Source organism: Puntigrus tetrazona, chromosome 6, assembly GCF_018831695.1.
Source record: "Puntigrus tetrazona isolate hp1 chromosome 6, ASM1883169v1, whole genome shotgun sequence".
In the NCBI taxonomy this organism is placed as follows: domain Eukaryota; kingdom Metazoa; phylum Chordata; class Actinopteri; order Cypriniformes; family Cyprinidae; genus Puntigrus; species Puntigrus tetrazona.
The window spans coordinates 21,772,688-21,796,434 of record NC_056704.1 but is presented as its reverse complement, the minus strand read 5'-3'; the positions used below and the strand labels follow the sequence as shown (position 1 = coordinate 21,796,434).

General features: G+C 37.4%; 3 protein-coding genes and 1 pseudogene across 10 annotated transcripts in view; 3 read left to right on the top strand and 1 right to left on the bottom strand.

Moving 5' to 3' along the window:
* Positions 1 to 23,747, top strand: part of foxp1b (forkhead box P1b) — a 529,351-nt gene that overhangs the window by 128,701 nt on the left and 376,903 nt on the right. The window lies entirely within an intron of this gene.
* On the top strand, positions 483 to 6,493 carry LOC122347024 (BEN domain-containing protein 7-like). Its single transcript, XM_043242005.1, has 7 exons — positions 483 to 1,031; positions 2,401 to 2,475; positions 2,545 to 2,817; positions 3,946 to 4,077; positions 4,157 to 4,443; positions 5,315 to 5,540; positions 6,181 to 6,493. The coding sequence occupies exons 1-7, from the start codon at positions 968 to 970 to the stop codon at positions 6,333 to 6,335; spliced, it is 1,212 nt and encodes a 403-aa protein (XP_043097940.1). The 5' UTR covers positions 483 to 967; the 3' UTR covers positions 6,336 to 6,493.
* Positions 8,752 to 15,042, top strand: LOC122347027 (selenide, water dikinase 1-like). Its single transcript, XM_043242007.1, is given in 11 exon segments — positions 8,752 to 8,872; positions 10,213 to 10,346; positions 10,349 to 10,471; positions 10,558 to 10,643; positions 10,645 to 10,662; positions 10,766 to 10,873; positions 12,210 to 12,364; positions 12,440 to 12,530; positions 12,610 to 12,709; positions 12,782 to 12,994; positions 14,223 to 15,042. Coding segments are annotated over 10 exon segments (1,176 nt in total). The 5' UTR covers positions 8,752 to 8,872; positions 10,213 to 10,279; the 3' UTR covers positions 14,438 to 15,042.
* On the bottom strand, positions 15,333 to 23,383 carry LOC122347040 (annotated as a pseudogene).

Below are 23,747 nucleotides of genomic sequence, written 5' to 3'. Positions count from 1 at the left end.
CTCATTACCGCCACCAGGTGGACAAACGTGAGACTGACCGAAAAAAGTTTGACGAGTGCAGGGAATGGCGTTATACTCGCGTTTGCTGTATAAATTACAATAGAAAAGAGAAGAGCAGAGTTTGTATTTATTTTTTTAACGAAACGTCTTCACTCCGTATATTAAACATATACGAATATCTGTTGCATTTAAATATTATTTAAATTAATTTATTTATTTTATGTATATTTATTTATTTTATATATATATATATATATATATATAATCAAATTATATATATATATATATATATATATATATATATATATATATATATATATATATATATATATATAATTTTATTAATAATTTATTATATAATTTAATAATTTAATTTAAATATTTAATTTAATTGTTATTTTTCTTTTTACTAAACTAAACGCTTTTACTAAACGCTCTCCGTAATTAAATCACAGTCAGCCTAAACATGTACGATTTCGTTATTTTACACTTTTCAGCGTACGCTATTGCTCTATTACTCCAAGTAGTCACCGACTGCCAAAACTGACAGGAAAGTTTCTTCACCTCCTAACAAAAGAAAGCCAGCGACTGAGTCATTTTCCTCCGGGTCTGTCCAATGTAAATCTGGACCCTCGTATTGCGCGCCCCACAAATATTAGCGACCATCAGGTGGCGCAAAGGAATAGACGTGACGAATTCTGAAAGAATTAAGAGGTTTATTTATTTACATCATAAACGAGCAGCCCCGCAGGAGAATGTAAACGCGTCCTGTCCATCATCCTCCTCCTCCTCCTCACCACCACCACCATCATCATCATCATCAGTCCAGAGAGACCCGCGCTTATTATTAAAGCTCAGGTTCGCTTCACTCATCATCAGCCGGACTTAATGAGTTTGTCAGTGATTAAAGAGCCTGTGTGCTGATGAACCGGGCTGGATCCTGCCTCTTCGCCGCTCTGCCCTTAAAATGGAGTTTGTGGAGAGGAAGCGGAGCAGGAAATCGCAGAGCTTTAAACTGGTGAATGATGCAGGTAAGCAGACATACGCTCCTGTGGATGACAGCAGACAATAGAGCGCATCGGAGGCGTTACGTCAGCACTCCGGAATGCACCTGTGATACAATGTATCTTTCCCTCATTGTCCTGCTCGCTTTCGTCACGATGTCGGACGCTCGGTTCGGTTCGAATCGTTCGTCGCGTTCGATCGCGTTTGTCGGCGGCGTTCGTAGTAAAGAAAAAAAAAAAAAAAAAAAACCGTTTAGCGCGTCCTTGAGCACTTCTTCGAGTGCGGTGGGACACAATGCGGGTCTGTCTGCTGCGTGAATGTGATGAAGCTCTTCACAGTCACGCAGCCTACAGGTGGTCCTGCAGCATCACTTCATCACATCTGCACCGCGAGGACGTCACGCACACGGCTGCTGTTGTGAGTGACATCACACCGTGTCGAGCGGTCCTGCTGTACTTCGTCGGTAACTGTTTAACGCGCTTTCGGAGTTATTAATTATGCGGCTCGGTCAAACTGTGAGCCTGTGCGCAGCATCGGCGCTTTCAGAAAGGTTGCAAATGCAGAGAAGTCCGCGTTCGGCTGAGATGTTACTGTTTCGTCTCAAATGTCGTGGGAAATTCAATTATTTTATTTTCCCATTTTTGGATTTTTATCTTCCTAGCATTTTCCCTCTCGCCTAATCAAAGCAGAACTGTAGCATATACACTTTCAGAAATCTGACTGACGTCCATTTTAGTGTAATACACTACGCATTCACACAAAACTGTGAAAAAAACTGTTTATTTTCATGCTACAAGAACGGATTTTAAGCCATTGTGCATGGAGTATCATTTATTTTGTCTTGGGTGATCATATAAATCATACCAATAAACAAACAAACACAAAACAATACTGCTACTACTACTACTACTACTATTACTAATAATAATAATAAATAATAATGATAATACTACTAATAATAATAATAACAATGGTAATAATAATAAAGCTACTACTATTAATAATATAAATTAAAATAATAAAAACCATTATTTTTATCGTTAAGTCCTAGTAATGCTAAATGTTCATGTCAAAATTAATTTTACATTTTTGTTTTAATGATAGGATATATATATATATATATATATATATATATATATATATATATATATATATAGAGAGAGAGAGAGAGAGAGAGAGAGAGAGAGAGACAGGTAGATAGATAGACAGGTAGACAGGTAGATAGATAGATAGATAGATAGATAGATAGATAGATAGATAGATAGATAGATAGATAGACAGATAGATAGTTTTTTGTTTTCTCTACAACTTTCTAAAAGGCTAAAAAGCCCATTTCTAAATGAAATTGTGTCATGACCTCATAATGATGTGAAAACCCTCTTGTGATTGGTTTAGATTTTAGCCATGAAATGGATGATGTAGACCAGAATGACACTGAAGGAGATGCTCTGGATGCTTCTGAGACCGAAGGTAGCTGTCGTCCATCATAACACACTTGAGGAGCGTGTGCAGGCTCTGTGTGTTAACTGTGTCTCTCAGTCTGGTTAGGTGATGAAGGGATGGAGATAAAGAAGCAGATAACAGGCATGATGCGCTTGCTGAGCGACAAGACGGGGCGAGTGTACCAGCGGGTGGGACGAGAGGGAGAGACCCTCAAACAGGAGCCTCAGGAGGAGTCTCTCAGCCTGCCTGCGCCTCAGAGCCTGGCCCCTGAACATCCCCAGTACAGCTGGAGCTCCGTCCTGATGACTCATGGGCAGTACGGCACCCGCTCCAAAACACAGAGGATGCTCAACCACTCGAAAGCTAATGGTGAGTCTCTAAACCATGAAGCAAATTTTTTTTTTCAGGTTTTTTAAATGAAAAATCGGTCAAATACCAAACGAAGCATTATCAGCTGGGATCCCACACTAGGATTAGGCTGTATTGATATGTAATGCCCCCAAAACATATCTGGAAATTCTTAAAAATGTATGAATTTAAATACACTCATAATGCAAACATTTAAGAAACAACATCTGTTAGCTTTTAAATTATAACATTTATAAGAAGTTATAGTATTTATAAGCAACTTTTAAGCAACTTACATTGCTTTCACAATCAAATATTGTCTTAGTTCACACACTTCCTGGAAATTGAACCCATGACCTTGGCATTGCTATGGATGTGCTTTACTGTTTGAGCTACAGGAATGCTATTTTATTTATTTATTTATTTATGCAAAATGCAATGCATCTAATTTCAAGACATTGTAGGTATGAAAAATTTGACCACCACCATTTTTCTATTTTTTCACTTATTTTATTATTATTTTTTATCTCCTACTTTAGCACTTTTTATTTTATTCTGTATTATTTTAGTCCATTTATTTTATTTGATCAGTGCATTTATTTGTAATAATTTTAGTGAATTAATTGTATTATTTATTTAGTTCTGCACTTTTTATTTAGCTTTTGTTTATTTTAGTGCTTTTTTTAATCTCTTCTCCTTTATTTAGTGCAGTTAATCCTCATGAGGTTAGATGCCTTTAATAGAACTGCCTTTTCTTTCTTTTGTTCTTTTTTAACTCAGAAAAAAACATGCTTCTGCTTAAAGTGATTTCAGATAGAAGCATAGGAAGATATTACTCAAACCCACTTTGGGATTCTTTCCGAGGAAACTTGTATTATTTGACTGTGGGCTACAGAAAGATGCGCTGTCTGGCACTGCAGCAGCAAGTGTCTAGACAGCTCTGGATAACACAGCAAACACGTAACGTCTTCCTTCTGTATACACACAGAAAGACACAATAACTCCCTGTCAGTCTGACACACACACACGCACACACACACTAGAGTCAGCAAGTCAGACAGCTTTTGTGCTAGGTGCTTGGAGCCTCTGGGTGTTAGACATCATCAGTGATGGCCGTTGTGTTGACGATGCATGTGTGTTCTGATTCAGACATGGCCTTGCCCCCTGCGCCTGCTGCCATGGCAACAGAGCCCAGCTGCTGCATGTGCAACTGCAAGAGCACCCTGCAGGCCATTCTGCTGGAGTTACGTACCATGAGGAAACTAATCCAAACTCAAAGAGGTAAATCAAACTCAACTACCCTCGAATTCCTCTGAACGCAATTACAGCTGTGTTGACACGTGTTCCGCTGCGCTCTCAGGATCCCAGGACAAACAGGGCTCCCAGGTATCGCTCTCGTCCCGAACCTCCATCTCCAGGAGGAGGAGCCGGAAGAGGAGGCCGGGTCACAGGGTGACAGTTCTGACCACGGCCAGTAAAAGAACCACACCTCCGTCGCCACCTGCTGAGAGCGATGCTGTTCACGAGTGTAATCAATCAAGAGAGGACACGCCCCCAGCAGTGACATCATTTATCCCAGATCCCATTCCCAGTGCCAAGACTCCTCCCTCTCACTACAGCGTCACCAGAGGCCAAAGTACCACAGAGGTACACCACCGTACATGTGTCAATAGATATATATATATATATATACCTGTTCCTTGCCAGAGTTTTGTCTAAATACAGATTCAAACAGGTGTATCACATGCCCAATCATTTTGTGCAGTCCATTTTTGAGTTCTGTGTAAAATCTTTATCAAACTAGACTTTTCTTGAAAAAAGAAACGCTAAGCACGTGAATACCAAAAATTACTTGGTTAATAAGTAAAAATTACTCATATATTCATATATATTGTTCATATAATTACTTTAACCAATTAGTTCAATTGCACTGATTCATTCAGGAATGAATCAAACAGCTTTCTTTATTAATGAATCATTGAATCATTCTCTTAACCAAAACACTACCTGATCTTCAAGTTGCCAAGACAAAGGCAGAGAAAAAAGTCGGTAACGTTCTGTCTATAATGCACCAGTGCTTAAATCTGAAATATCGTCTTGGTCGTAGACTGTGAAAGCTGCGTGATTAAATACTTTAAAGAGAAGCGTTCAGTGAGCCAGCCAGTAACTTTGTTTTCATTTACTTGCCAAAGCACATTTTCACGCTTGGCCAGTTCTGATTTTGGAGCGTGTTTCACCCACCAGACTGATCGCTGGCCGTGTCTTTCTCTCTCAGCAGAATGAGTGCAGGTTAGAAACGGCACGGTTTTGAGAACATAAATATGGTTTCACAGTTGTCTAGGTTATGCTGACAAGAGTTGTGTATGTATGAGCATATGTCTCAGAAAGTATTATGATCTGCTTACGTCTCACCTGACTAAAAGTGAAATTTTGGATGATTACAGTTTGTGTGTCATTGAATGTGCATGAGTGTGTATTAATTCCTTTTATTAATATCCCGCCCGTCTGTCTCTCTCAGCCGGAGGTGCAGTTGGCCGAGGATTATGACGTATTTATTCCTAAAGCACAGTTGGACTCTATCTTACTGAACTACACTCGCTCTGGCAGCCTGCTCTTCAGGAAACTGGTGTGTGCGTTCTTTGATGATACCACGCTGGCAAACTCACTGCCCAACGGCAAGAGGAAGAGAGGTCTGAACGACACCAGGAAAGGACTCGATCAAAACATAGTCGGAGCCATTAAAGGTTTGTGAATGTAATTAAACCAGACCGGACCTTACACAACATCAGTGTACAGGAGAACATAACTCATTTTGCCTGATATTAAATATATATATATATATATATATAAATGGTCCTAAAAAGTATTTGGATACTTTAAAATGTGTTATTATGGCATTATATAATAAAATATCAAACCATTAGTGTTTATTAAAAAGACTATATTTGTAAGTTTTAAGAGATAAAAAGAAATTAAATGTTCAAAAAAAGTGATAGTTTTATGTAAAAATCATGCAGCATTTGCTTTGATATATTACAATAATTAATATATAAAATATTGAAATAGATATTTATATTTTATGTACTAGCATTTCTTTCTAATTAAATATGAAATTTATTGTGATTGATTGCGAAATATATATATTATAAATACATATTATTATTTATTATTATTATTATTATTATTACAAATAAATGAATAAAAGCTTTAAAAACACAAAATACAAAAACAGATAAAACATTTATAAAATAAAACATTTCTAAGATTTAAATTTTGAATCTACATATTTTAACATATTTTTATAAAACTCAAAACGGGTGTATTTGCATGTATATTTGCATTTGCAAAACTGTAATTGTTTTACATAAATGTGTATGAATCTAGTGTTCACAGAAAAGTATTGCACAGCCAATGGAATTGAGAAGCTTCCCGGTCCCAGAGACTGGGTCCAGATTCTGCAAGACCAGATTAAACTTGCCCGTCGACGCTTAAAAAGAGGTGAGAACATACACAAAGAGAAATACATGCAGGGCAAATGAAAAAGAAAGAGAGAGAGAGTAGCGGTGTCGTACATTAACCAAGGATTTAAAGTTGTAACAAAGCTGTTGTTTCACGATTGATGATTTGCTAGATGAGTGCTATTAAAATAATCAATCGATCATTTAAATGTTAATTTGACAAATGCTTCAATGTCATTTTGCATGATTTGCAGCAGAGACAGCCTCGACAGCAGTGATATTCAGCACAAAACAGGTACTCAGACACACTGACCCAAACCCACACGCTCAGCATGAATGAAAGCGTTTCAGACAGATGAGTGTCCTTTACTTCACCATATCCCAGCATTCTTTACTAGAACGCTGCTTTAAATAAGCACACATTCCATCGAAATAATCCTCACAACGGTATTTCTGCGCCTTATTTTTCAGAGAAATGTCAGCAAACTGTTGGTAAAGTGGAAACTGTGACGCAAAACGGTACTGCAATGCACATCTTTAATCTTTTCGCTCTCAAAAAGTGGCATTGTTCTAAAGTAACCCTTTCTTCTGTACACGCAGGTGCTGCTTTACGAGAGAACAGAATGTCTAGTTGCTATGGACACTGCCTGAGAAGAGATTGTTTTCAACAAAATGCAACCTCCGACCCCCGCGAAGGAGTCGTTTTTAATTGTTTTTTCCGTCTAGACTGTAGCACGTATGGAGAGACGGGGCTTTGAAATTCTCACGGTCAGCTGTGCAACACGCAGAAAGTTTCTTTGGAAGAAAGCGGCCGATCGGTTAGCGTTCCAGACAGCTATAGACACACTTTTATAACACAATTGCTCCCATTTGATCGTTTTAAAGTGGGTCGTCCCAGATGTCTAGTCGTCTTCTATGAATATTCGGAAGTGTTTGTAGTTTTTCAGCTTCATCCAAATGCTTCACCAGGACTGCTGAGAAAAAAAATGACTGTGCCTTTAATTCACTCTGCCATGCCAAGCAACAAACTGATGTCATTTCACGAATTGTGCTGTTTATTGACACTTTCTGGTAAAATACGTGGCATTTTCTATATTATTAGTCATATTCGCTACACATAGTCTTACTAATGTGTTGTTGGTTATATAATCTGGCAGACTGGTTATGTAGACCTGTAACTGTTTGACTTCCTGTGTAAGAGGATTTAGTGTCTATTGAATGTGTAAAAATGAGTGAATATGAACATTGTCCTGCGTCTGTGTAACAAAGGGTTTTACCTCACGGTTAAATGCTTGAATAACTATTCATGTTAATATCCGGTTAAAAACAAGTTAAGCTGTTTGGACAGCGTCTGGGGCTTGATTCACGTCTCAGTTTGTAAAAGCAATGCTAAAAACGCACATACGGAAATGCACTTACATTGTACACCTGCCCCATGGACTTCCACTGTAAGTGCATACCTGTACACACAAACTGATGTTTGCTTTCGCGAAGTGAGATACGAGTCAAAGCGAATGCCGTTGATGCTGTTGATAGAGCTTAATGGAAATATTCCTTTAAGGGCACAGATGTTGTGTCTGTGCCTCCTTTTTAATATACCTGTTTTAAAAAGATGAACCTTATGTTTATTAGTGGAAAGTTGTTTGGTCTGAGACGTCAAATAAATATGGCTGTGTCTTACATGGTTGACATAAACCTGTTTCAAATGCGTCATTTTTATTTATTTGGTGGGCTTCAGCTTTGTCTATTTTATTATTGATCTATTGTATTATACTTCATTATTCATTAAGTAAATTTCCATATTTTGTACACACACACACACACACACACACACACACACACACACATATATATATATATATATATATATATATATATATATATATATATATATTTTTTTTTTTTTTTTTTTTTTTGCATTAATATATTTTACACATACAGCAAAGTATCCATCTTCAAAAAAACTAATTTTTTTATTTTTTTTGCTTCTTAACCACTGATAGATATAAACAAAAATAAATAAATACACACTTAGAAGAACAGAAAGGGGTAACACATTTTAAAGATTTTTGACTGCTTCTTTGTTCACACTGTGTACCAATAATGTTTAATTTATTTCAGGAATCTGAAAAGGGGCTTAAAATGCATGTAGAATTTACAAAGAAACGAAACTGAGTGCACTAAAACATGTATCGTCACTAAACCGATCATTTATATAGCAACCAAAAGAACCAAAAGAACGCAAATCCTTATGAAACTGGCGAGACCACAGTAAGTTTAAAGGTACAAACTAATGTGGACATTTTTTGTTGCCGCACTCCCAACGCCTTTAAAGGGGAGGTGATGACGTCACGCGGGATAGAAGGACCCCACTAGAATTTCGACTTTTCGATTAAAATATCTTCTCCGAGCCCAAATTAGCGCACACTACTCTTGGGAAGGGACGTACCATCAACGCAGCTGCTAACATAATCTCGTAGGCGTCACGAATATGGTGCCGTTTGTCAAGAAAAAGGGTACTGAACTCAGTGTCAGTCTATTCAGGCACATTTTCCAGGCGCCCTTTCTGCGCGCGGTGCATTGCGGGAGCGTCGCGTCTCTTGTATCGAGCAAAACCGGTAAGCACAAACTGAACAGCACAATTAAAGGGGAAATGGGACACGAATATAACTGTGCCACAATGCATTACTTGTGAGGAGAGCTATCTTAATTATCCCAGTAGAAGACATAATCAGCGGAATTTGTGTAAAGTGCGCCAAATATTTTTAATTTTATATTACTACTCTGTTGTGCACACTGCAATCATGGCGCGGGCGCTTTAAGGGTTAATTTTTTCCACCGCCGACATTTTTATAAACACTTCGGCCGGCTTGCTTCTCTTTATTCATTTGATTCATTTTACTATATTACCGTCTTCTTCTTAACATGCACAAGTTATATCGTATATTAGATGCGATGAAATGTAACCGAGCAGCGGGAGGCGTTTTGTTGGATCGGCGTGTGCAGCGGTTTTTAGTGATTCTCGAGGGAATCGTTCATTTGACATGATTCTTTTTATTGACTCGTTCAAATCTCTTCGCAAGCAATTGTATTTGATTAAACATTAAGTGATGTTGTTAACTTTCTTAATCTTTGCATTCATGAATGCAAGTCTATAAAGACACGACTTTATTTTTCGCTCAAAACAGTATATTGGTTATCCAGAATAACAAAAACTGATGAACTCGTTTGTTTTTTTACATATTTTATAATTGTGCGCTGATTTTCTAAATGGCACTGTATGTGCTTTTGCTCTTAACTGTACTCGCTAGTTTCTGAATCGCCATTAATCATGTTACATATATTTGTCGTGCTCAAGAGTTTTGGGAACTTTTGGGACTACGGCTTAAATCGTTTTTCAACCGGTTCACTTAAGCGAACTCTTCAAACGAACCGAATCATTAAGAAGAATCTGTCTTGGACAGAGAGCGCGCGCCACACCACTCTAGTTCGAACTCCAAGAATCCCAAGAACCAACAACCCATTTATTTACTCATGGAAATGAATTACATAATCTATTTTATAAACAGTACATCCATTATCCCAGAAAATAAAGTCTAAATAAAGAGCAGAATGCATTATATATGTATGTTTGATTCGTGTTTTGTCTTAAGAGCAGTAAGGAGCAGGACAATTAAACAGAGAAACATGTGGCCATGTAAACAAAGCGGCTCCACAGTGAATTCATGTCAGCAAGGGCTTTGAACAGAGCTGATGTATTTAAAGGGGAGGAACACTTCTGAGTATCAGTGCAAAGATATTTGTACAAAATGTGCATTTTTTTTATTCGAGTTTGGGGTGGAACGGTATATATTTGTTAGCATGACACGTTTTGTTGTTTGCATAGCCACACTTAATGTCCTCGTTCCTTTACACACTTTAACAAACTTGCATGCCTGTTTGATTATTTCTTCTGCAGATTGTCTTTGCCATTGTGTGAAAGTGGTGTTTTGGCTGTTGGTGTCGGTGACGTTTTTTTTTAAAACATGTCGGTGCGGGAATCTTTTAACCCGGAGAGTTATGAACTCGACAAGAACTTCAGACTAACGCGCTTCACGGAGCTCAAGGAGCGGGCTGCAAAGTCCCTCAAGATGTTCTCCAGAAACTTCTAGAATCTTTGCAGGAAAACCATTATCAGGAAGATGAGCAGTTCCTTGGGGCTGTGATGCCCAGACTAGGTACATGCCTATGCGTAACAACACTCACAGCTGGAAATGAAGGCTTTTAACATTTTTAAAGGCGTAACAATGTTTATTTAAAACAGGCATTGGTATGGACACCTGTGTGATTCCATTGAGACACGGAGGCTTGTCGCTTGTGCAGACCACAGACTACATCTACCCCATAGTGGGCGAACCCATACATGATGGTAAATACTCACTTCAGAATGCCATTATAGAGCAAATGCATCATAACTTGGAAATCTGTCACACTCTTGATGTTTTTCTTCTGTGAATTCTTTTGCTTTCTAGGGGAGAATTGCCTGTGCCAATGTGCTGAGTGATCTGTACGCCATGGGAGTCACAGAGTGTGATAACATGCTGATGCTTCTCGGCGTCAGCAATAAACTCACAGAGAAGGTGAGACGGGGGGAAAAAGCTTTTAGTGCTAATGAGATGCGAAACTGGCCTATAAATGAACAGGCTAGGTTCACCTAAATATCATTTTATCTTCATTTGACCTGTGAGTAAATGAGTTTTTGGTGAACAAGCACTTAAATCTTTTAAATGCACACGATATTTCTAAGATCTTCAACTGTCAACGTGATCAAAATGTTAAAAACAGGTATACAATCTACTGTATGCTTTTGGAAACATCATTTGCGATCAAATTTAATGATCAAATATGATTCATCAGGCTTTTGAGGAACGTTTATTTTTTCAGCTCTAAAGTATCATTGTGTTGCAATGCGTGATACCAGTGGTTTGTCTTGCTCACAACAAGAGCTTTGATTAAAAAAAAAAAACAAAACACTAAGCACTTAAATATAACATAGACCAGCAACTAACATTTCTATAATTTTTGTTTAGTCTGTGCTATTGTTACATCTCACTGATTTACTGACCATATAACAATTAACTATTTCTGATAACCTTGGGCCTCTGAATAAAATATATACGTTTTTTTTTGTTAGTTTTTTTACTCGAGTATGATGTCCATGTTCTTACTAGATTATACTGTATGTAGAGCTGCACAATTAATCGAATTTCTAATCACAATTCTAGTTATGGGTGCCATATTTATATAATCATTCAAAAGGCAATAATCGTTCAAAACACACTTATGTTCTTCTGTGTGCATAAGATGCTTTTTTTCTTTCTCCAGGTTATCTCAAGAGTTTTTCCATTGTTGTAATTATAGTTTTAGTTTAACATTATAATACCATGCATATTTAATTTAATTTGTTTTTTAACTAATACAGTGAATAGTTGACATTTCAGACTTAATACTACAGAAAAGCAATAGTTTTTCAGTTTAAATGATTAGCTAAAAATATTTTCATATAAAAATATGACACGAAGTGGCTTCAAACATTGGTATAAACACTGTTGGGTATAAATCGCATTAATCACAATTAATCACTGCAATTACAATTTCAAGCTAAATAATTATGATATAAAACTGATGTATCAAATATAATACTTTAAAAACAATAAAACAGCAACAAATGTTAGTTTGCATATTTTGTCCAAAGTTTCAATAAGCTGTTATTAAAAAATACATAATTTCCATTTTGGCAGGCATTACAGGGTTAATAATCATAGTGAAATGCCTTTTATAACCTTTTGCTAATTGTATGCCTTGTATAATGTATTCGGAAATCGACATTAAAATAGCCTTTAACGCCAGATGTGAATAAATGATTAATGACATGGGCATTTAAAACAGAAATCATATTTTGCGTGTGTTTTGTAGGAGCGTGATAAGGTCATGCCTCTGATCATCCAGGGGTTTAAGGATGCATCCGAGGAGGCGGGAACCTCCGTTACAGGAGGTCAGACTGTCATCAATCCTTGGATAGTCCTGGGGGGCGTGGCCACAACAGTGTGCCAACCTAATGAGTTCATTATGTAAGTCATTTTATATACTCTAGTCAGGTGTTTCTTCAAAATCGAGTCCATTCCTGTAACTTTATGCGTTTATAGGCCAGATAATGCAGTGCCAGGGGACGTGCTGGTTCTTACCAAACCTCTAGGTACACAAGTGGCGGTTGCAGTGCACCAGTGGCTGGACATCGTGAGTGTTGCAGACATTTGTAAGTTTATTTTATAGTTTGGGCGGTGTTTAACTCTTGCCGTCTATCTTTCTGTCTCAGCCAGAGAAGTGGAATAAGATAAAGTTGGTGGTCACTCAGGAGGACGTTGAACTGGCTTATCAGGAGGCCATGCTGAACATGGCTCGGCTCAACAGAACAGGTCAGTATGTGGATCATTAATAACGGGTCTTCTGGCAAACGTTTGACCTTTTTTGTTTTTGTCTCTGTCCAGCGGCCGGGCTGATGCACACCTTCAACGCACACGCAGCGACTGACATCACGGGCTTTGGGATCCTGGGTCACGCTCAGAATCTGGCCCGGCAGCAGCGTACAGAGGTGTCCTTCGTCATTCACAATTTACCGGTTCTGGCCAAGATGGCGGCCGTCAGCAAAGCTTGCGGGAACATGTTTGGCCTTATGCACGGCACCTGCCCAGAGACCTCAGGTATAAGATCAGCCGTTCTTAAAAATTGCTGCTCGTTTTGAAATAATAACAAATGTTGAAAAAGTTTAGTACAAATTGGATGCATTTTATATATAGAAAAACAATAAAAAAAATAAGCAATGCAAAAATGTTATCAAATTAAAAAACAATGTAGAAAATAGGAAAGTGTTTTATTTATTAAATGGATTTTTCACATTTTACTTATTATATATATATAATAAAAACAGTTTAAATTAACATTACATTTAAAATGAACTACAATTTAATTTGTAATTGCATAAAAAGTATACATTTTAAATAAATTTTCCACTCTTTATACATGGTGAAAATAGTAATAATAATAAAAATGTAATAATAAATGAAATATAATAAAGTGAAGGGATGATTATATTAATAATAATATTTGGAAAAAACAATTTAATATGTCATTGTTTAAAAACTAATGAACATAAGAACAAATGTTGTAATTATAGTTCAGTACTATTAAAAGTTTGGTGTAGGTAAGATTGGTAAAAATGTATATGTATACAGTAAAACTAGTAATATGAAATAATTTAGCAATTTATAATAAATATGTTCTATTTATATTTTAAAATGTAATTTATTTCTTTGATGCAATGCTGAATTTTCAGCATTATTACTCCAGTCTTCAGAAATCATTCTAATATGCTGATTGGCTGCTCAAGCAACATTCATTATTATCATAATGTGGAAACTTTTAGGATTCGTTTTTTTCCTTCATGCTATGGCTTTTCTTTTAACTACTTCTATTTTTATGTTTAGGTTAAAATAAGGGTAAAATGTGTTCTTACGATATTTGGATCCCATTGTATTTGGGTCAAAGATGAAAAAAGGTTTAACCACGAAAACAATAAGAAAGTGCAATACTGCTTTAAATTGTTGTTGTCAACAAAATTCGATTTAAAAAAATACTATTAAAAGACAAATGACTTTCAGTCCAAATACTAATTAGTTGTCATTTTTACATTTTTAAAAAATCTGCCATTCTTTTATATATGTTAATATGTTCAAGTCAGAAACCTTAAAAGTAGACACTTTACTTACATTTAATGTGCTTTCTATGGACACAAAATCACTTTTGTAAATTTCTTTTGATACGGACGTCTATGTGCATATTGTCCCTGTAAGCTCTTATTACACTTTCACTTCCATCTTTGCAGAAAACAGCGGTCTGACTCTTAAACGTTTCTTTCGCTCTTTTCTCCAGGAGGTTTGCTCATCTGTCTTCCGCGTGAGCAAGCGGCCCGTTTTTGCGCCGAGATCAAATCTCCCAAATACGGCGAGGGTCACCAGGCGTGGATCATCGGCATCGTAGAGAAAGGCAACCGCACGGCGCGCATCATCGACAAACCCCGCATCATCGAAGTCGCACCGCAAGTGGCCACACAGAATGTCAACACCACCCCGGGAGCCACGTCTTAAACCTGACCCCGTGACCCCCTGAGCGGCCCGAACGGCTAGCCTGATCTAGCCTCACCTGAGATATATCAGCGTAATGATATACAAAACGTCTGCCCACCTCGGCCTTCGGGCAGATTCCTCTCCACGGACACGGTTATAAAGCAGAAGAACATTTAACAAAGAAAATTCGATTGCCTTTTTATGTCTATAGTTTTCTGTTACATTAACCGAACATGCACCCGATTGTGAGGCAGCTTCCAAGTAGAACGAATAATTAATAGTATATTTCTTCTCTGATACTGTTGATTACTTCCAGATTTCTTCTGCTCGCACATCACCTGCGGTTTCATACTTAGCCATGGTGTGTTTTAGCCTTTCCTCTTAGTATGCACAGCCCGTGTGGTAGTTCACATCGTAATCTTTGCCTCGATAGTTAATGAAGCCGCAGCCACGAGGAAGAGTGAGTCGGGAAAGGATTGCTTTTTTTTTACTTTTGTATTATCCCTCGTATGTCGGATAAAATAACCCTCCCACACTGTTCGTTGGAAACGTGGGACTGAAGGAATCTAAGGTAATACCTCTCTAATAAATCAAGTCCTCGTATTTTGGGAAATGCGCTTCTGCCTTCAGCGCGGCGGTGCCGATGTTTCTCAAAGAATGTGCTAAACATTGGAGATGCAGTTTATATTGTATAATATTCACTGTTTCACATGAACATCATTAGTTCTGTTCTGTGGTAGAGCTGTTTTTATATTCTGTACAAAGGTCATACTTTCTCGTGCTCTCATATTTGCTAATCATTATATATATATATGCCTTGAAACCCCTCCAATAAATCTGATGTTTTTTTTGTTTTTTTTTTTAATTCTTGAAAAAATGTGTATATGATTGTGCGTGACGGATGTTTATATCCAGATTTTTATGTGTAAAGTTTCAGTTTAATTAAGTGCACAGTACCTTCAACATTTTCAGAAGTAAATATGCACAAATGAAATATTTACAGTCATTTGCCAAATACTACATGCTGAAATATTTACAATTAAATACAGTTGTTTTGTTTGTTTTTTTTCTTTTCCCATTTTGCTCTAAAATATCTAGTGCACCAAAGCACTTCTTTGCTATAAATAGCTACAATATATTTACAAGTTATATATAATACTAACATAATCTACTGGTTGCTTTTTGTGCTGTTTGCTCAGATTATTTTCTTTAAACCAGTGCTTTCAGTTTGGGTCAGCTGGTTTCAGGAGTCACATCTTCTTCTCTTTCGGGTTGAATAGAGCTCTTATGTCCAGCATGGCTTGTCTGATGTTCTGCCCGAAACGAAAAGAGTCCTGAGGACGGAAAGGAAAAAGACGATGAGGAACCGATTCAGAAGTGTAATATACTGATACTAAATCATTTATATTAAGATTTTTCTTTTAACAAGTCCATTTAGTTTTCTTAGTTTCAAAGAAGTCGTGAGTTTTGAATGATTTGAGATAAATTGACCTTTTTTTGTCTTTTGTATGAATATTTTCATAAACTTGATCATTATGTTTTCCCTTATTTGGGCAAAATCCGAGCGTACATTTACTATATTAGCACCTGGAATTATAGTGGGGTTTTTTTTCTCATAATTCAAAGTTTACATCTCACATTTGTGACATTTTTTTCCGAGAAAAAGTTAGAACTCCGAATTGTAAAGTTGCAATTCTAAATTTATATTTATGGCATTTTTTCTCTCGGAATTCTGAGAAAAATGCTTTTTATTTTTCAGTGGCGGTAACGGGCTTCTAGAATTTCTTAAACCGAACAATAAAGGTTTAAGTAACAAACCACACAGAGGAATGGTATCGTCGGAATAGCGTAACATTTTAAAGCGCGCGCAGATATTGCGTTGCTTATGTAAACAAATGTATCGTCTGTTGACGTGGACGCTAATACAGTTATTGTTCTCGATGTGAAAACAACAAGGTTTTATATCTGAATAATGTACAGCCTCGATTCGATCTGTCTGGATCGTGTATTCACAAAGTGGCGCGAAAAACGGTTTGAAATTCGCCTACCGTTTCAGGGCTGGAGAACTTGCTGGAAATGTGAAATGTAATGAGATTCTCGCCGACAATGATGTAAGAAACCCCATAACCGTCATCAGCAACCTGTATATAAAGAGTTTTGGATGAAGAATGATAAAATACCACATTTATTTGACATTTAACTTGTTGCGATGTCACGTTGTGCGCTGTAGGTGGAGTGAGTGAGACTCACAGGCCCAAAGCCGCCTCCAGCTCCAACAAATTTGGGAAACTTCTGAATGTCGATGAGGTTGAGCTGCTGTTGAGGGGTCTGACTGGTGGAGAGGCGCCAGGGCTCCGACAAAACCTATCAAAAGAAGCTGTACTTGAGACTTACGCAAAGTTAAACAGGTAAGTCCTATTTTATACTCTGGAAACACACACCTGTTTGAGGAAGGGTGAGTCAATGCCCATTACTTTGGACACGATGTAGAGGCAGAAGAGATGGCGGTCGATCCCGGCCCCTGTCATGGCCAGACGGTACATGTTCTGATGTTTATCTGCGGCTTTCTTGAAGAGCGCTAACCTTTGCTCAGTCTGGCAAACAAGCAAAAGTCAGACTAGTTTCCAAATTTTTTTTTAAAATGGTGCAATGACCCCTGGGTTAGGTGTGTGTATATATTGCTCTCACCGTGGTTTTTTTGTCCTCCATTGCTTTTACGAAAGCCGTGGACTCACATGTGCATGAGCGCACGGTTTCCGTCCGGCCCTCGCGGAACATGCGTGTCATGGACGATTCATACGTCAGACAAAATTCGCTCTTGTCCTGCTCCGACAAACATAAATGCATTAAATGGTTTGTTCACAATATACAGACACAATTTTGCACAGGGATTATATGTAAATATGCGTGGCTTGTACCCTGTAATGAGCTAGCTGCAGTGCCAGCTGGATAAAAGCATCAGGACTTGTTCTGCATTTCTTTATCAGGCCCTTTCCAAACTCATTAAACAAGCAGCAGTGGAAATCCACATCGTCAGCAATTCCCTTTGCAATCATGTAAGAACCTTCGATAATCTCCTGGCACTGAGAAACATGAGGAACTTTAATCAGTCATGTTTGTAGAAAGGATCTTGCAGTTGTCAGAAAGTACATAAAACACCCATTTTTTTGAAAACCTATGCCAAACACTAAGATGAAAGGGTTAATTCATACTGCTTTCGAGATGTCCCATTGTAGTCTGGTAGGTGATGCTAGGCTTTTGTTGATATCTCCTTTGCAGTGTCCCTCTGCCGTATATCCAAGGTGGAAACTGTCTGTGGCTAAAACATACTAAATAGAAAGTTCAAATGTTAATTCTTATTAATTGCTTATTTATAGTTGTTATTTTTATTCATTGTTTACCTCCCACATATGTCCTATGATAGAGTCAGCCCATGAATGCTCAGTGTTGACGCCTTGATTTTACCATTCTTGTAGACAATCAATGTGAAGGATTTATCAAACCACCTGACAGGCGAGAGAATTGTGCGTTTCAGTGTGCGGATATGCAACTGGTCATGGCAACCAGAAATAGTTATGTTTTAATACCACTGGTTCTTACCTGTCATTGCACTTTCCATGCAGTAGAGATTTGGCGTAGAGGTCTAGGGACCGTATGTTCTCTGGATCATATCCGCGCTTCATCGTCCAGAGTCAGAAAAAATGCAGCCGATTCAATGGCCTCCAGAGACGCCCGGTTGACCCCTGCATTAAAGTACTTCAAACGGGCCCTGGCCCAGGAACCCTGGATGTGTGTTAAAGGGAAGATTTCATTAAGCAATTATTCACCACATTTTGTTTTTATTTTGTGGAACTACAATGGTTTGGTTTGAACATTCTTCAAAATATCTTCTTATAGGTCCCACAGAAGAAAATCAAACAGTTTGAACACTATCTTGAAGCCTATGGGACCCCCATCCCAGTGCACAGTTGCAGGACTATTGTGAGCTCATCTTCACCTGTTCCCAGCAGTCAGTGAAGGGAGCTTGATCTCTCCAGGTTGAGGCTCAGACTTGTCATCTAGGATACGTTGAAACTGCAACTCAAGCTCTGAGGGCCAAAGATGGCGACCACCGTAGTAGAGCCAAACCTTAAAGAAACGGCCTCGATGGTACACAACCAAGTGCTTTCTGTCCTTCAGATGCTGCACACGAAATCTGAGCACGGACAAATCAGTGTCAGAAACTATGTCATAGAAAAAGCCATGAAACTGTGAGGCTATCATCAAATGGTATACAAAGCTAAAAATATATGAAAATGTCATTACCGGTCTCAATACCAGGAATACGGGTGGTGTTGAACATTCTCTCATACTGAAAAGAGCACATGGGGACAATCCCAAGAGCTCTCAGCTGGCAAAGAGAGAACAGAGGGCATGATGGGAATTTTTTCTGTATTTATTTTTTTCATGGTAATTCATGTTGTAGGTAAAGAACACTTTTGTTTTTCTGTGTCAGTACCGGGGTAAGTTCTCCTCGCTCCAGCTTACGTCGATACTGCAGCATGGCATGGACTACGTTTGCTGCTCGTGCAGCCTGTCTGTGTGTAGGGACCACATAGAGTAAATCCTGGCAGAAAGAAAGAGAGAAATGGAAACAGACCGTTTTATTAAATACGGATATAAACAGTATAGCCATTTAAAAAAAGAAAGAAAACTTAATTGCTTATGAAGGTCAACTGCTTTTTTGTAGTCGGTCAGCTTATGGCGCTATGGACCAATAGGTCCATTAAAATATTAAGTTCCATTCATGATATTATTTTTTTATACTTGAAATTTAAGTTTAAGTAACTGTTAAAGTCGTTATCGCTTTGTCACCTGTAAGGTTTTTACTTTCAATATACGAGTTCAGAGATAAAACGTCGATTTCAGTTACATTTATTCCATTTTATGCTAGTATACTGACAAAATTAACTTTACTCAGACTTGTAATAATTGAAAATATACTTGTTTTTTTTCACCTGGGATAACAAATAAAAATAATAAAAATTTTAATATATAAATGTGACCATGGACCATAAAACCAGTTCTGTCAATTTTCTTTTTTCAAAATTGATATTTATACATTATAACTTTCCATTGATGTATGGTTTGCTAGGATTGGACAATATTTGGCTGAGATACAACTATTTGAAAATCTTAAATTTAATGGTGCAAAAATCTAAATACTGAGAAAATCACCTTTAAAGTTGTCCAAATGAAGTTAAAAAAACAATAAGTTTTCATATAATTATGGTAGGAAATTCACAAAATATCTTTACTTTATATCCTAATGATTTTTGGCAAAAAGAGAAATCTATCATTTTGACCCGTACAATGTATTTTTGGCTATTGCTACAAATATACCCCAGCGACTTAAGACTTGTTTTGTGTTCCAGGGTCACAAATGTCATTCTAACCCTAAAACCACCTATGTCTTTGCTTCAGGACTTTTTAAATAAAACATTAAATATTGAAAAATAAAGAGATTTTTAATATACAGTCAACATCTGAAGTGGATAAAAGGTTCATCAAAGTTTCCTAAGACAAGAATGGGTATTGTTTTGGTTTAAGGACAACTTTGATGAAAGGTTTTGATTCACTTTAAATGTGTACTCCTCAACTTCCTGTTTCAATAGGAAGTATATCAAAACAGGCATGAAATCTGCAGTCATTTCATGGTCATATCAAGACTAACTGCCTAACAGGCTTATTGTTACACTGTAAGATATATGCAACATGTAGATATCTGCTCACCATTGTGTAGAAGTTGCTGTTGACCATGATGGGGTCCCGTCCTCTCAGGTAGATGTACTCCTCCCACCAATCACTCACCTGTTTACACACACAGTGACATGCCTGTTAGTTTGCCTGCAATTATAGGGTTACCAAGGGTTTATAATCCTCCCATGTAGAAGATCTCTGGCTTACATAATTTGTGGCCCACCAGGATTTGAGTTTGAGGTGTTTTTGGAGTTTGGGTGCAGGGTCCTTTTTGAAGTCATTAGCAACAATCTCCATCTGTTTATATTGCTCATCATCCAGAAGAGGTCGAACTGATTCTAGATACTAAAAGAGGTAAGAAACAAATAATATGAAGGAAAACCGTCAATACAGAGTGCAGTGTAAAAAATAAATGGTGGCGATTCCTTTTATTTGTAATGTGAAATGCAAAATAAATAATACATTTAGCATGATTTTTTTATATTTAGCATTATATATTTCTGACAGCTGATGATATTTTACCCTGCTGATTGTATCATCAATGCTCATTGTACTGGCAGATGGGAAGAGATGCCTGGAAGCTGTAAAGCAGCGGTCGTCTGCCAGACAACAGCTTTACAAGACTCTAAAACAGACAGAATAAATCATAAAAACTTATGAACTGCATGTGTTGACTTTACATATGCTTTATTTCATATGAGACGCACCAGCCAGACTTTAGTAAAGAAGCTCATTTTGCCATGTGACTCAAAGATCCAGCCATGATAGGACAGGAGAGCTTTCAGGATGTACCGCAGCAGAAAGATGAATGATAACCACAGGCCTGTGGCAAACAGGATGGCACTCAACACCGTCTTAGTCTGAAGGGTCATAAACTCGCTACATGGGAAGAAATATTAAAATGTTTTATATAATAGAATACATTATAAAAATAGACACAAGGCCATCTACGCAATGTTTCAAAGCTGCTTTAATCACGCTTGACACTAGCTCATGCAGATTTATGTTTTAAGTTTATTAATATAGCACATTTCATACACAGTGGTAATTCAAAGTGCTTCACATAAAAGGAAGCAAAATAGTCATTCAAAAAGAATAATCGCAACAGTAAAAACAAAGCTTTAGAAACAAATTTTTATGTTCCGCACTAAATGAAAAAAAAACCCTTCAAAAATACCTATTCCACTACTTCACCCCTACTTTGACCATCATAGACCAAACAAATAGAACTCAGAGGTTCTAATTTCAACTGATCAGCCAACACACTTGTCATTCTTTGCCCACATTCTTTACCATTTAACCACCATGGCCATAAATAAAGTTTAAATGAATGCATTTATAAGTTACCCTCACAGGTAGAAGTCTTGATCCTGTCAATCATGCCCATGGAGAAGTCGATCCTGGCATACATGGTGCTCATTATTGCAATAACTACAATTAACCAGCTGGAGGGACTAGCAGGGTAAACTCCTGTGAGAACACCATTCTGTTCAAAATAAAATAAAATAAATATTTTTTTTAGATAGATAGATAGATAGATAGATAGATAGATAGATAGATAGATAGATAGATAGATAGATAGATAGATAGATAGATAGATAGATAGATTGATTGATTGATTGATTGATTCACCTTGAAGCGGATGGCACGTTTCTTCCATGATGTCACTCCAGATAGGTAGATGTGTTTGAGAACCTCATGGCTCAACTGTAGGTCAATGCCATCAGGTGTGACGGTGAACTGAAATGCCACTGCCTGATGAGCCTCTGCCATTATACAGGCTTAAAGCACAGCCTGAGGATTGAGATCACAATAAATGAGGTAATAATAGAGTATCTTTAGCAAACTCTCAGTTTTTGCTGTGTTTGCATGCTGTTTTAGCTGTGTTAGCGTAGTCTGTGGAAAGATCTGGGCTAGTAAGTGAAAGGTTATGTTGGGATTATCACCATTGTGCTATTTGTGCACACTTAACCTGAATGTTTCTGTGATCAGTGTGTATTGCAAGGCATTGTTGATACAAGCATCAGCTAAACTAATAAGTATTTAAATTAATGTCTTAAACTGCTTAAATTATAATATGAGAATTTGTATCCTTATTAAAGGCTTGAGGTTGAAACTTGTCAAGGGAAATTTACACACTGTATGATAAAAGAAAAGTTGCAGCTGGAAATATCTCATGACTGGTGAAATTATTAAGATCAATCACCACTGTGCCATTTTACACCAAACTGCTCCAAAGAGAATATGCTTTAACAAGATTCCTGTAAGTATCTCCTAGGTTATAAGATTCTGAAAGAATGACAAATCACATGTATTCATCTTAAATCACAGAGTTTGGTTATGACACTGTCAAGCTTATGTTTCTTTTTCCATGTCATATGACTGCAGCCAGAAGAAGTGGGGCAAAGTTGAACAGTCAGAAATAACGTAGTAGGACATCTGAGAGGGCTGGGCTCTTATGTGATGAAGTTTCAGTAACACTGGCCAAAACACACGTGACATCTGACGCATGACTGCGTAGATGAGGAGATTTTTTTAATAGAATATGCAAGTTGCTAAAAATACACATTTTTATATTAAATTAGACATAGATATTGCTATATGGTGAACTCTACGGATCATTTCATAATATAAATGTCAGATGGAAATACCAGTATGTGGTGCAATAACAAATGGCACTGAAACATTTTACTTTAGTAAAGGTTTAACAATACTTAAGTATTTACTACTAAGACAAGACTACTAAGATCGCCAAAATAACAAATGATACTTGGAAGTACTTTAATGAAACATGTACTGACTACTAGACAATACAGACTCTGATGCTACTACACAGAGCTCAATTAACCAACAGAAAAAAAGTCTCTCAGAAGGACTTTAATAAGAAATATAATTAATTTACATTACCTGCAACACTGCAAGTCAGGTGAAACTCAATGGATAATGAGATACAATTTTCTTTCAGCTGGGCTGGAATGTCCTTTATGGAAGCAGACTGTTCTTCACTCTTGTGCCCTTCAGTCGACTCCTCGTGTACTCTGTAGCACAGTGACTATTTATCTCCTCTTGTACTCAAACTTTCTCCTCTCCCTCCCTCTTTGTTTTCCTTTATTTTGCGAGTTGCCTGTTTTCTGAGTGTTTGCTTTTTTTCCTGTACGCTTCTTGTAACTACCTGCTACATAGTGGCCCTCATAAATGCTCTCTCCCGTTCTGTGTATGTGTAACTAGATACTCTCAGGGCAGAGTTAAACCGATGGCTGTACAGTCAGGACACACTGTATGATCAAACACAGTGCAGCTGGCAATATCCACGGCTGCATGCCAGAGCATTCTGATGATTGTTGTAAGAAGCTGAGAGACTTTGTGTACATATAGGGTTGTGTCTTTGTAAAATATCATAGCAGGGGAAATTTACACACTTTATGATAAAAGAAAATCCAGATCTGCAGCTGGAAATATCAGATGAAATATCCCATACTTCTCCCGAGTTATATCTTTCGACATTTTGGAGAGTACTTAAGAACATATTTGACACAATCAGCCTTGTTTATGCTCTGAGCGCACACATAAATGTAATCTGTGTAATAAATGC